At 44.6% G+C, this 15,240-nt stretch overlaps 1 protein-coding gene across 1 annotated transcript in view; it reads left to right on the top strand.

Moving 5' to 3' along the window:
* LOC135911671 (neprilysin-1-like) overlaps positions 1 to 15,240 on the top strand; it is a 124,235-nt gene that overhangs the window by 80,389 nt on the left and 28,606 nt on the right. Inside the window, exon 8 of the mRNA XM_065444012.1 lies at positions 2,657 to 2,941. Within this exon, the coding sequence (XP_065300084.1) occupies positions 2,657 to 2,941 (285 nt within the window). The remainder of the gene's footprint in view (positions 1 to 2,656; positions 2,942 to 15,240) is intronic.

The raw sequence follows: 15,240 nt of genomic DNA, 5'->3' as shown, positions 1-15,240 counted from the left end.
CATGGAGGCTACTTTTAAATAAAGTACCCAGTTTGTCATATATTCGCATTGGCTCACTTTCATTTGACTCGACCTCGTATATTCTGCAGAACTCCTGCTTTTTATACATGCTCTCGGTTGCGACTATAGTTTCGGTGCAATTACTCACGCTACACGACCGGTGACAGCTGCTCCTGTTAATACACTGGAACAAATGACAGCATCATTCAGATTTTTCACTGGCCGTTGCATATGTACAAGAATGTAAACAAGGATCTTGAATGGCGAAGTTTCATTAACATACTTGTCCTCAACTTGTTTATTTCATGACCTTTTAATTTTTTCATATCGGCGGCATGCACTGCTTTGCTGGTTTCAAACTGATGTAGTTCTAAAGATCGTGTAATATTTTTTTACTTACTAAATCGGCAAAAACATGAAAGCATTGACATCAGTTATGTCGGACGCAGTTTTTGGCACATACGAGTACAATATTTTCTGAAAAAAATACATATTTTACTTGTATTGACAGTGCGTAGCGTTCAATAATTCATTGGCAGCATCTTCGGCAATGGCAATGCAGTTATTATTCATGTATTTGTTCCGTAGCCAAATTGTTTGAGAGGAAGCTTTAGCTCGGGCCCAACTCCGACGCGGCCTATTCAGATACATGTAAAACGCAGAAACGCTTTTCTGAGATAACTCCTGAATCGCTTTTAATGACATTTGTTCCATTTGAGAGAGTAAGTTAAACTACAGTGTCTGTTGGAAACGGAACTTTGATTTAGGGCCCGAACTTTGTTTAAAATATTTTGAAAAATTCGAAACTTCTGAAGAAATAGAAGCACGAAGTTTACAAATTAATGGCTCTGCATCAAGAAAATATATATCGCGGTTCTGTAAACGGCATCCATTACACCATTCAAAGCAGTCAACTTCGATATGTATATTTGTATCTTACGTGAATTGGTTATATCATGTACAAGGGAACGGCAAAAGCCGTATTTCCATAATACTTAATTTGTTAAGACTCAAGTGTAACATCAGTTTCGTCCGCTGTATATGTACTGTTATGTGCAATTCTCATAAGTATGATATCAATTTTCATTGCTGATTTACAGAGTTGTAAACTTTCTTGTACCGTTTTCTGAAGATTTTTGATTTTGCCACTTCTCAATAAATATTGACGCCCTAAATCGAAAATTCGAAACACACAATCACTAGAATCTGAGTTTTACTTTTAAATGCACCAAACCTCATGAAATTTGGTGCAGTGGTTGCTGAGAAGAACTAATTCTCCTTCTACATGTATTTAGATAGGAGCATCCGACCTAATGTTTCCTCTTAGGAGGAGGCCCAGTTGCATGGTGAGCCCCCTCCCTTCCCCCCTGAACGAAATTTCTGGCTACGCCACTGGACGCACTTGATGCTTTTTAAACACCACAAAGCTGAGGTTGAACTTGCTTAGGGTGTGAAGCCTGATGGTCGGGACGCACGATGGAGCATCCGACCTAATGTTTCCTCTTAGGAGGAGGCCCAGTTGCATGGTGAGCCCCCTCCCTTGCCCCCTGAACGAAATTTCTGGCTACGCCACTGGACGCACTTGATGCTTTTTAAACACCACAAAGCTGAGGTTGAACTTGCTTAGGGTGTGAAGCCTGATGGTCGGGACGCACGATGGGTGTTGACCTCCTTGGAGAAAGACGCCCGTGGTCGTCGTTATGGCAGGCAGCCGAAAGAGCTTGATTGCATCCGTGACACATGACGAACATGGGCCCTAAGCGTGTCGGTGCTAATTTAAGTCGTGATCGGGTGGTCTTGCGCCAATATAATGGTTCCAGCAGTTGAGGCGCTCTGCGGAAGGCCTAGGCAAACACGTAGTGTCTCTGCTTGCACGCTCTGAAGTTATCGAAATTTGACTTGCATGTTTTAGCAAGCACGGGAGAGATATAGCGTAGGAATCCGATAAAAAGCACTCGATATAGCTGTAGCATGGAGCCCACTGACGACCTCCATCTTTTTCCGGCGATGAACTTGAAGTTGTAAACAATAGATGTGAGCTTCTTCTTCAAGTGGTCAACCTGAGGGCTCCAGAGACGTCCCGGTCAACAATTACGCCCAAAAACCGATTATGTTTCTTGCAGGAGACAGGCTGGCCATTGATGCATACTGGATAACGAGTCATCGCTTTTCGCGTAAAAGCGACTAAGGTACATTTTTTTGTTTGGATGGTGAGCCCTAGTGCGTGAATGTAGTCAGATGCCTGTGTTGCTGCCTTCTGTGGCGTTGCGCGAAACTGCAGGCGAGTCGAAGGTGCCTGTCAGCTGAAGGAAAATGACACACCCAGGTTGTTCTGATATTTTACCCGTATTTCCCCTCAATATTTCGTTACAGTGGGCATGAAATTAAGCTGATTGCGTTGCTTTAATGTTTTCTATACTTTGGCGCATATATATATATATATATATATATATATATATATATATATATATATATATATATATATATATATATATATATATATATATATATATTCTGCAGAATAGAAAGCGCTTCCTAAATTAACTATTGCGTCAAATTTCATTTCGGTTAGTTGAACTCTGTCTGGTAGCTTGCCCGGGTCACGTTGTGTAGTCTTCGTGGTTGCGGCGCCTAAGGTGGCACGGTTCAATTGCAGAAATGTGGGCCGGATCAATTGCAAAGTACACGAAACACAAGTACGGAGGCAATGACTTCATCTCCTACGAGAAGATTATCCCGCTGGGGCTGGCGAAGGCACTTGAGTCCAAAGACATAGGCCCGCACGGAATGTGGTGCTGCATGGCCTGGAGTCTGTTCTACCAGCTCGTACCATTCACGCAACCCGATTTATTAGTGGAGCACGACAATCGTGAAGACGTTTGCTATGAACAGGCCAGAAGTCTTATGGGGTACGCTATCACAAGCCGGTTCTTCCTTTCAGGTGAGTTGATGTGATTATATTAGAAAATTAGTAGTGAAGTGTTTGCGACAAAGCAGAACGTCTAATCATCAGAAGCCAACAACACTGACATCACACTAAGGAAAACGCAAGGTAATTACTTGAGCTGAATTAGTGAAATAAAGAAGCGAAAAAGTAATGGAAATGGAAGTGGATGGAAGAACAACTTGCTGCAGGTGGGAATTCTTCCACAACGTTCGCATTACGCGAGCGATGCTCTATCAATTGAGCTACCGCGATGCCGTTTCCCCGCACACTTTCTTGCGTATTTATGATTAAACCCTGGCAATGTTATCCCGTGTCAACACTCACAAATGTTGGTGGCGGACGTGGTACATCCTTTCTGCCGCAAGCGTCACGAGAACGTGATCTCTTTAGGTGAAGGCAAGTGGTCAATAAGCCCATACATGCTACCTCAAGGCATCAATGTTGCCGGATTCGAGACCTTTGTTATGAATCTAACGAACAGAAATGGGTGAGCTGAGGGGCCCGATTCTTATTAGTCATAACATAAGACGCCTGCAAACACTGACACCAATCAGAGCATAAGGAAAACTCCTTGTGCTTAATAAATGAAATAGAGAAACGATAAATTAATGGCAATGAAACCTGCTGAAAAAAGTCGTTTCCCCATCCACTTTCTTTAGTATTAACATTTCCTTGTAGAACCCTGGTAGTGCTAGCCAGTGCCACCCTACGTCACGTTATTGTGATGCCTGCATCTGAAAGGATGTCCCACATCCGCCGCCAACGTTTGTTAGTGGTGGAACTCGATAACATTTCCAGGGTTGTACTAGGAAACATAAGCACCCAACCAAGTGGATTGGGAAACGGTGCCGCGGCTGCATTGGCAGAGCATCACACGCGTAATGCGAAGGTTGTGGGATCGTTCCCCACCTGCGGCAAGTTGCTTTTTCATCATCTTTCACTTCCATTACCTCATCGTTTCTTTATTTATTTATTCAAATGAGGTAATTTTGCCTATGTTCTTCCCTATGTGTAAGTGTTTGTTGGCGTCCTATAACATGAGAAATAAATTTAGGCACCTCGGTTAATCCCTCTCTTCCCGTTTCTTACTTAATGAGGGTCTCGAATCCGGCAACATTGATGCCTTCAGGTAGCATGTGAGGGCTTATTGACCAGTTGCCTTCCCCAAAAAAGATCACTCCTTGTGGCGCCTGCCAATGAAAGGATGCCCCACATTCGCCGCCAAAGCTTGTGAGTGTTGGAACTGGCTAACACTGCCAGGGGTCCTATAACGTAAAATTATTCCAATGTGCTTCTATTCGAATTTCCTTACGTCAAATTTGCGTAACTACCGACGCAAGCTCCGGGCGGTCATCCGCAGGGTTGTCTGAACAGACCAATCAAACGCTCTCCTCGTTCATAGCAGGTCACTTTTGTTTGCTTGAAAAACGAATAACATTGCCTACACTGAGCGGCTTGTCGTATCTAATTGGCTGACAAGAGGCGAGGAGAATGCTCAAGTGGAGAGGGATTCACTGGGGCAGACCCAGTGCACTGAAAATTGATAACCGGATGAAGAGGGTGGTGCCGACGTCTGCGGTTGGTCGGCTTTCCCTTACTTAGCTTGTGGTGGCTGGACGAAAATCGCGGCGGCATGCAACGGAAGCTTAAGAATGACGCTAAAACTGACCCTAAGCAAAGAAGAGTTGGCAGAATGAGGTAGTAAACTTGCCGAAAGTGCTTGAAAACATTAAACGGTCAGGCAAGATGTTTTATTATACGCAAATACACCCATGCTCTCCGGCAGGTGCGAGTAGGCAGCTTCTCAGCGATCGGCGGCAGCCATCTTTTATTCCTTTCGGAACGGGGCAGCCTACGGCTATTCAGCAGAAAATTCAGTTTTGTTCGGCATATTAATGCATCTTTATCGCGTACAGGTTACTTTGACGCGGTGAGTTTGTGTGGTTTTGTGACGTCGTGTGACAGGCTGGTGAAGTGGGTGCAGTCCGAAAACTTTTTATCAATAGCCGAGGGCTAATGGCGAAAATGGGTCGAATCAGAAATAACTGTTTTTCTTTTTTCTGTCGAATCATGCATAATCAGTGTGTACACATCATATCAGATGGGGCGGTATTGCGGCTTTCGCGACGTCGCGTGACAGACAGGTGAAGTGGGGGGTGGTCGAAAAAAGTTTTTTACCAATTGTGGAGGGCTGATAGCAGAATTGGAATAGAAAAGTTTGGAATAGTTTTACGTTATGGCGCCCCTGTGTTCTACTAGAAAGCTTTAAGTACCCAAGAAAATGGATGGGAAACGGCACCGCGGCAGCTTAATCGGTAGAGCATCGGACGCGTGATTCGAAGCTGTGAGCTCGTTCCCCACCTGCGGCATATGGTCTTCGATCAACTTTCATTTCCGTTACCTTTTAGTTTCTTTATTTCATTTATTAAGCAGAAGTTGTTTTCCCTATGTTCTGCTTGGTGTCAGTGTTTGTAGGTTTCTTATGATATGAATAATTAAAATGAGGCCCCTCGGCTAAACCATTTCTTCTCGTTTTTTACGTAACGAAGGTCTCGAATCCGGCAACACTGATGCCTTATGGTAGCAGATGTGTGTGTATGGACATGTTGCCTTCACCCGAAAAGATCACGTCCTCATGACGCCTGCTGCTGAAAGAATGTTCCACAATCGCCACCAAGGCTTGCGAGTGGTGGAACTGGCCAACACTGCCAGGGTTATACTACAAAGCTTCAGTACCCATGAAAGTGGATGGGGAAACAACTCCGCGGCAGCTTAATCGGCAGAATCGCACGCGCAATGCGAAGATTCTGAGATCGTTCCCCAACTGCGGCAAGTTGTTTTTTCATCAATTTTCATTTCCATTACCTTTGCGTTTCTTTATTTATTTATTCAGCTGCAGTAATTTCCCCTATGTTCTCCTTTGTGTAAGTGTTTGTTGGCGTCCTATGTTATGACTAATAAAATTGGGCCCCTCGGTTAACCCCTCACTTTTCGTTTCTTACGTAATGATGGTCTCGAATCTGGCAACAGTGATGCCTTCAGGTAGCATGTGTGGGTTTATTGACCAGTTGCCTTCACCGAAAAAAGATCACGTTCTCGTGATGCCTGCTGCAGAAAGGATGCCCCACATTCACCGCCAAAGTTTGTGAGTGCTGGAACTAGATAACATTGTTAGGGTTCTACTAGGAAACATAAGTACCCAAGCAAGTCCATGGGAAAACGGTGCCGCGGCTGCTGAATTAGTAGATCATCGCACGCCTGATTCGAAGGTTCTGGAATCGTTCCCAACCTGAGGCAACTTGTTTTTTTATCGACTTTCATTTCAATTACCTTTTCGTTTCTTTATTTCATTTATACAGCTCAAGTTATTTCCCCTATCTTCTCCTTCGTGTCAGTCTTTGTAGGCTTCTTATGATATGACTAATAAAGATCGGGCCCCTCGCCTAACCAATTTCTTGCCGTTTTATTACGTAACGAAGATAGCATATCCGGAAACATGGATGCATTGGGGTAGCATTTGTGGTTTTATTTACATGTTGATTTCACCCAAAAAGGTCACGTGCTTGTGACGGCGGTTGCAAGAAGGATGCCCCACATCCGCCGCCAAGGTTTGTAAGTGGTTGAACTAGATAACATTGCCACGGTTCTTCTAGGGAACATAGGTACCTAAGAAAGAGGATAGTGAAACGGTGCCACGGCAGCGGAAATGGTAGAGCATCGCACGCCTTATGCGAAGGTTGTGGGATCGTTCCCCTCCTACGGCAATTTCCTTTTTGATTCACATTCGTTTTTATTTATTTACCGTTTCCTTATTTAATTTACTCAACTGAAGTGATTTCCCCTATGTCCTCCCTGATGTCAGCGCTTGCAGGCTTCTTATGATAGGACTAATAAATATGAGGCTCCTCGGCTAAACCATTTCTTCTCGTTTATTTACGTATCGAGGGACTCTAATCCGGCAACGAAGATGCCTCCAGGTAGCGTGTGTAGTTTTATTGACATGTTGCCTTCATTCAAAAAGGTCACGTTCTCGTGACGCCTGCCGCTGAAAGGATGTTCAACAATCGCCGCGAAGGCTTGTGAGTGGTGGCACTGGCTGACACTGCAAAGACTGTACTAGCAAAGAAAGAAAGCGAAGAAAGTGGATGGGGAAACTGCACCGCGCTAGCTCAATTGGTGGAGCATCGCACGCGTAATGCAAGCTTTGTGGGATCGTTACCTACCTGCGGCAAGTTGTTTTTCGATCCACGTTAGTTTCCTTTATTTATCGTTTCTTTACTCAATTTATTACGCACACATAATTGCCCCTATGTTCTCCTTGCTGTCCCTGGCTGTTGAATTGTGATACGACGAATAAAATTCGGGCCCTGCGGTTAAACCCTTTCTTCTAGTTAATTGCATAACGAGGGTCTCGAATCCGGCAACATTGATGCCTTAAGGTAGCATGTGTAAGTTTATTGTCCGGTTTCCTTCACCCAAAAATATCACGTTCTCGTGACGCCTGTTGCAGGAAGGATGCCCGCAAATCCCCCGCCAAAGTATGTGAGTGGTGGAACTAGATAACATTGCCAGGATTCTACTATGAAACATAAGTACCCAAGCAAGTGGATGGGGAAACGGTGCCGTGGCTGCTGAATTGGTAGAGCATCGCACGCGTGATTCGAAGCTGTCAGGGTTGCACGCGTGGTCAAAGCTGCCAGGGTTCTACAAGGAAACATTGGTATCCAAGAACGTGTATGAGGAAACGGCGCCGCGGCAGCTGAATTGGCGTATAATCGCACGGGTAATGCGAAGGTTGTGGGATCGTTCCCCACCTGCGGCAAATTGTTTGCTCATCCATTTTGATTTCCAATATGTAAGTTATCGTTTCTTTATTTAGTTTCTTCAGCTGAACTAATTTCCCATATGTACTCCATGGTGTCAGTGTTTGTTGGCTTCTTATCGCATGACTAACCAAAATCGTGCCCTTCAGTTAACCCGCTTCTCCTCGTATATATATTTATATATATATACATAATATTTACACATGTCTCAAGATGCCAAAACCGGCACCAAGGAGAAGATAGCGGAAATTACTTGCGCCTAATATATGGAGTAACGAAACGAAAAATCATGGAAATGAAAGTGGATGAAACAACAACTTGCCGCAGATGGGAAACGATGCTACAGCCTTCGCAGTACGCGTGAGCCACTTTGTCATTTGAGCTACCGCAGCGCTGCTTTCCCATTCACTTTCTTGGAATTTATGTTTCCTAGACGGCTCCTCGGAGTGTTAGCAAGCGCCACCACTCACAAGTCTTGGCGGCGTACGTGGAACATCCTCTCTGCCGAAGACGTCACGAGAATATATTCTTTTTGGGGAAGGCAACCGGCTAATAATCCCACACGTGCTACCTGAAGGCATCAATATCGGATTCGAGACCCTGGTAATGCACTGAACGAGGAGAGGGTAAGCCAAGGGGCCCGATTTTAATTTATCATATCACAAGAAAACACTGAAACGTTGAACAACATAGGGTCAATTACTTTTGTTTAATATATACATAAATATGTAAAACTGCGCTGCTACAGATTTCTTAACCTAGACTTGAAGTTGCTAGTGCATCAATGAAAAAAAGGATCATTATCTGCTTAAAAGAAATGCGTACATACCAGAAAACGATGTTGCAAAAATGTATGCACGCTCAGGCGAACTCCATATGGGTATCAGTGAGTTTCTAAAACACGAAATCTAAACAATGCTCTAAACTTGCTTGTCAAAAAGAAATCTGCTCTAGCAAATCTCAAAACGTCTAAGCAAACTCTTAAAATAAAGAAACCAGCTGTCGTTTCCACAAAGTATGTGTCATTTTTTTTTCGTTTGAATAGCTGGTGGTTGCGTCGTCTCTTTAAGCCGTAGTCGAGGTGCGTGCAGTCTGCAAGCTGGTCTTGTCAAGATTGCCAACCCGGGAACGCAAAGGGCACGTAGGCCATTTGCCTCACCACCTACCCCCAACACTCCATGCACTGGCTACAGGCTTTCTAGGCACTGCGTTTCGAATTCACTGCCTAATATGACCACTTCGCATCAACTTACCGCCACGTTCACCCTTGTCATAGAGGTTACACCTCGAAAATGAAATCAAGGAGAGGGTTGCCCCTGACTTGCGTCGCCTTCTGCGCGAAACGTGTGTTTCTTTGCGTCCTCATATGGCGACTTCGACGCGCTCTGACTGGAAATAGCCCAAACGACAAACGCTCCTTTCCAACCTTCTTACATTTGCTCCCCACAGCGTTTAGTGATTTTCGGTTTATTCGACTGCGTTGTCTTCTCTGCCGCATTCCTGGCTCGGCGACGTCCTTTCTCTTAGCACGTTTCTGGTGCTCATTTCGAAATGTCTCCTTTTTCATCCAATTATTGGCTACTCAGCCTTACCCTGTTCCTGAATTTTTGTCGACAAAATTGAAAAGTAATCCTCCTCCGGTTTACTACGTCTCCGCAGCTAGCTGTTTGATTTCTTCTTTTTTTTTTGCTTTGCTGCCCCCGAGGGCAAGGTTGTGGCCGCGGCGATGGCTTTTGGTAGTACTGGGCACTAAAGCTGTTTGATGAAGCTACTGCATTCCATATATTCATCAGCAAGCTGTACTGCTCTTTTTACAGACACCCCTTCCGGCTTGTCCTTTAGCCGACAGGCGCACGTTATCCGTCAATGCCGCGTCAAACTGATCTAAGCAGAATAAATCTCCCAGTTTACTAACGGCATCCGCAACTTCTTTGTTCACCCACTCTGCAAAATGATCTTTAAGGCGACACGTAAGCTCGACAAAGCTTTCATTAGGCCTTGTTCTTTCTTGACCAAATTTTCTTTGAGATTCCCCTGTGGTCTATTTGCAAAGCTTCTATTTCCAAAGCTTGTACTTGGCGCGCAAATACGACTTGACTGAATTGTATACGCCTGCCTCCTCTGCGCCCAGCCGGGCTACGACTTGCGAGACTTCTCCCAGCAAGAACGCAAGCAACCACTCTGGTCATGTGTCTTGGTGAAATGATTGCTTATTACAAATTCGTTGAAAATTAATCTGTTAGAGACAGATGTCATCGACTCTTTAGTGCGAGCAAAGCAGACTCGCCTATTTCATGCTTTCTGTTTGTGGAGGCGCCAAATCAGCACTGCGCACTAATTTCACTTGCTCCAGATTTTTTTTCGCTTGACATCAATTTCTGCCTATCTTTCTTATCTCTTCTTTTACCCCTCCTTTTCTGCCTGCCTTTCTTTGCTTTTGCGCTCCTTCTTTTTCGCCCCTTCTGTACTCTCGCCAGATATCTTTTCCCAAGCACCCATGAGGTCATCCTCCTCGAAACCCTCTTCGCCAATCGTAGTATGAGTTTGGGGCTTCCTCAACCTATCGTTAATCTTGATATGGTGCTCTGTTGGTAACAGCAGCAGCCTCTTTAACACTATGATATCAAGCTTTTCAGAGAGTCGACTACAACTTCCCCTTTATTGACCGCAAGCCCGTTGGTGATCAAGTACAGCCAACTTCCCTGTAGAACGCTGTCATTATCTTCCGCCAAAACATAGTCGCTCAAGCACTTATCCAAACATGAGCTTTCGAAGGTTGTGTCTCCCGGAGCCACGGTCACTGGCAGGTCGATCCCATATCATGAGTACTTTCTCCTTCTGCTCTTCATTCAGATTTCCTCAAGTTGCCCAAGACTCCACGTCATTACTGCGACGGTTAATTGTGCCTCCCTTATTCGTGAAGAGGAGCTCTGCTGATGCCAGGTCCGCAGAAGTCACTCCTCCGTCCGAAGTTGACCTCACTCTCATGAAGGCTCCCAGGTCCACCGATGCCAGATCGTGAAGACTGCATTTTAATCTCACCGTTGCCAACCAGTTTCTTATGGATTGCGGTCGCGTTTGATCTAGGAGTCCACCAAGCCTACTGCAGAGTACGCCGGCTAGTGTGAATAAATAAAAAGACGTTTATGCTACATTATTTACATTGCCTGCACACACGGAAGCCCCTTCTATGTCGGAGCATAATAAATGTCTCAATTCACATCACGACTCGCCAGCACCCCTCACTGCACCAAAGGAGGTCTCTGCTTTTAATACTGTCGTTTCCCCTAGGAAACTAATGACTGCCCATCACAGTCTTCGATTCGGCCGCTATATCTCTCCCAGCCTGTCCAAGTACAAGCCTGTCCAGCTTAGGTATTTCTCTAGAACCTATTTGCACGTCCATGGTTGGTGCCATCGTTGTTGATCTTCCTCGTGAGCGCTTCTTGATTATGAAGAGCTCCGACTTCTCGAGTGTGCATTACAGTCTCCTTGTATCCGCGTATCTCGCTGCGATGACTACAAGCTACTCTAATGCATCTGGCTGTTCTCCTTCACCCTCCATCCGTGCATATCGTGACGTCCATACTGAGCGTGTCTGCTCCTTGGTATATCCTTGAAATAGCATGGGGGTTTCATCAACACCACGTTCAAAAGTGTCAGCGACAGGAGCGTTCATGTGGCGTTCCTTTATTCCGCTTATCTACTGTCTGTGACTTCCCCTTTCGCAGTCCTGTTGTGGTTGTACAATCTATGAGGAAAGCGCTCACGCAGGTGCAAATTCGTCCGCCGCAACCTATGTCCCTGAGGTTGACTAGTATCGCTCCGTGGCCCACGTTATCAAAGTCCCCCTATAGATCTAGTGCGAGAATTGCTTTTGTACAGCACGACCTTTCTGCATTCACTACTTTCTGTATCAGCTGCACAAACACGTCTTCCGTTGACAAGTTGTGCCGAAAACCAAAGCTCCTGTTCGCATTAGTTGGCGTTCTTCTAGACGCGCGTGTAGATTGTCGATGATCATTCCTTCCGCCAGTTTGCCGAGGGCAGACATGAGCAAAATGGGTCTTAGGTTCTCCAGAGGGAGCGCTTTTTCTGGCTTTGGCATTAGGGTAATCTCTGCATGCTTGAATTGCGTGGCTAAGGGCCCCTGGCTGCAGTGCGTACATAGAATATTTCCAATATTGCCTGCAAGGTTGCATCGTCCAAGATACTTAGCTACTTGCTGGTCATTCCATCTTCACCCGCAGCTGTGTTTTGAGTGAGTCTTGCGGCCGATTGTGTCAGCTCGGAAAGCATTAGGTCCCAGTCAAGTTCACTGTTTTCCAGTCCTCAATAGTCAGCTGCAGGCTGTACTCCGTCTATTGGCTGGCGCATATTTCTCCTTTGTAGGCCACACAATAGCTCAGTACTAACTGGTGTGCTAGATGGTTATGCCAGACTATTTGATCCCAGCGGTCACTAAACTGACAGAGCCCGACCGGGTAGATACTAGAAGGTGCTGCTGCAACTCGTGTATTGCCACGCAAAGCTTTTGTAAACATACAGTTAGACGCATACGCACGCAGGAAAAATAACAAAGCCAAAGGGGTGCGTGAATCTCTTCCACAATAGCGGTGGAGGCCACGTCATGCAGAAAATTAAATGTAGAAGCAAAACCTCACTGAAGAATGTACTGTACCGACCGAGTCACCACGTTAACTGGCAGCCTTTAAACCATTATTAGGTCACTAGGAAATATCGCTCCTTATCACTTAAGCACACCGAAGCAGTGCGTTGTGTTGTCTACTCTGTCGGTCCCTGTCAACGTAGTGTTCGCTCTAGTGAAATGATGGGTTCTGATCATGTTTGGCGTAGCAGGACCGATCTTGCGAAAGAGACCATGGCTGAAGCTTTCTGCAAATCACTCGAGCGAGAGCGTGCTCGACGATTTCGAGAATTCCGCGCCCCATTAGCGGTTTATTAGCGGCAACGACGTGACCGTAACATGAGCACCGCATATTCGTCTTTAATGTTTTCCGAGGACGTGCAGATTCGTCGTATTTATTCATTTTAGAACTTTTAGTAGGCAAAGGTTTGTGAAAACATAATTGCTATATAAAAAGAAGCTTCGTTTCCGAACATTCTTGACCATGGCTACATGGTGCTACTTGCTGTATTGATCAAAATCTATCGCTTAAGCAGCAACGTCCAACTGTGTGTCCGATTGTGGAATTCAACCTCGGTTCGCTAGCTCAGCAATCCGAGGCTCGAACCATTAGGCGGTGGCGGCATGGTTCCCAGATTGGGCTATTAATAACCAAATTGGGCGACTTTTTATGGGGGTTGGCATCGAAAATTCCTAGTTGGCTGCATTGCTATGTTTGGACTATTGTTGTCTTAAGGACTTCCAAGTCCCGAGGACCACGTGACCCTTACAAAATTCGGGAACTCTGGTTTATCAAGACCTAAGGCTCATTGCTGCTTGAAAGATATATGGCAGTCTTTAGAAGTTGTGTTTTTAGGCATAGCCGACGCTTGGAAGATTGCGTTATTTATACGTCATTATACGTCATTACAGCGATGAACTCGCTTCCTTTTGATTTGGTTTTGATGTCATTGGCTGCCAGCTCATGCGTGGTTCAGTAAAAACAAAAACTGTGGGGTAGAGTGCTATCGAGTGCGTGTTCCGTACAAACTATCATACAGCACTCTATTATGGACTTAACAAACCCACCCAAGTATTCGCACGCATGTAATGTCGCGTCATTTTCGCCCATGGTATTTTCAATGTTTACGAAGAGATCCTCAAAGCCTATTGCTTGGTCTTCCTCCGAATCACGGCGTTATTTATTTACCTAGTAACTTCACGGAAACATTTGCAAGTCGCTTTAAAGGAGACATATACTCCTACTGTCTGAGCTTGCTTTGCCACTACTTGCGCTATCTCTTTCGAACGCAGCCTTCGGACGCATCCTCAGCCTGGTTTCGTTGACAAAGAATTATTTGAGAAACTGCATGTCGAATGAGACACTGCAAGATCTCGTTCACGTTAAGTTTGTTCTGGCAGGGAGTGGAAACTCTTGCAAAGATTTTGAACCAGATCAACAGTTTCTGTCGCGTCTCAACTCTGGAGTTCTATATGGTACAAGTGGCAGTGGAAGGTACTTAAAATGGGGCTAGATTGTATATTTTATTCATTTGCTTAAAACCCTAGAGTGAGAAGTATCTACTGGGAATCCACTCAATGTGCTTTTTCTGTCCTTGTTTTAGTCAAGCAGCTCTGTATTACGTGAAAGTTGTGACTGTTGCATGGTACTTCTTGAACGTTGCATATTATTACAATAATAAGCTCTGTAAATTTATGAAAAATGATGCTCGTCTACAATAACAATACCAAGGCAATGGCTAACCAAAGGTGGGTGATTGATTGCCGTACCAACGTCTGGATGATAACTCCCGGTTTTCATACCGTACTCCTTCGACAATTTTCCGTTTAAACTATGTGCGTACGAGTAATTACGACCACTAATTTATTTATTTACTTATTTATTTACAACATATTGCAGTCGCAGGGCCAAGCAGAAGGATGTAACAAAAGTAGTTGACAAAGGAGATTCAAAAAACAAAGATGTAGTGAAACGGTAGAAGACAGTGTAATACATAATTACAATCAAAAGTCAGCAGGACGGAGCAAACGTGCATAACATAGCCAAAGAGATACACAATATAAAAAAAAAAACACCCCAGTTCGTACTGTGGTTATGAACAGAAAGGTACGCAGCTCTCAAAGTCAGGATTATCCTTATCACAAAATGCTTTCAATGGTAGCGCATTCCATTCTTCATGGGCCCGAGGAAAAAAAAATACACGATACAATTTCTGTGCGCAAAGTAAGGTTCGAGAGTATAAGCATGTGTGTGTCCAGTTTGCCTAAAGATTAGGTGTGTCAAGTAATTTTCAGGTTTAATGTTAAGTTTACCAAAATACAGTTAGTGGAGGAATTTCAGCCTAGCAACTGCTGTTGTGTGTTCTAAAACAGGGCTGTTACCACTAGCGATGAGCATTGACGGCGAGTTATTTCTCTGGTAAGCATTAAATAAAAAACGGACGGCTTTTTGTAGCACCATCTCAAGTTTCTTAATATCTTTCTTGAGATATGAATTCCAAACGAGGCTAGCGTAATCTAAGTTAGGTCTTGTAGATTCATTATAGCCCAGTAGTTTCATTTCTGCTGCCGCAGCAGCAGCACTACTATTACAACAACTGCTACTACTTATACTACTACAACTCGAAGAAAGGGACAAAATTAGCTCTAATAGCCAATTGGCTTATTGCAAGTGAAAGTTCGCTACTATGCAAAGGGAGAGTGCAAAAGTGAATTGCTGCGCTCCCCTTTTGGAGGTTTTTAACAAACTAGCCCAGCAACTAACTATTGTAAATTTCACTAGCACATGATATTGAAGAGAAAACGTGTAGGCTGCACAAACT

Source organism: Dermacentor albipictus, chromosome 2 (assembly GCF_038994185.2).
Source record: "Dermacentor albipictus isolate Rhodes 1998 colony chromosome 2, USDA_Dalb.pri_finalv2, whole genome shotgun sequence".
NCBI lineage: Eukaryota > Metazoa > Arthropoda > Arachnida > Ixodida > Ixodidae > Dermacentor > Dermacentor albipictus.
Note: the sequence above shows the minus strand (reverse complement) of the source record. Positions and strands in the feature narration are given on the sequence as shown.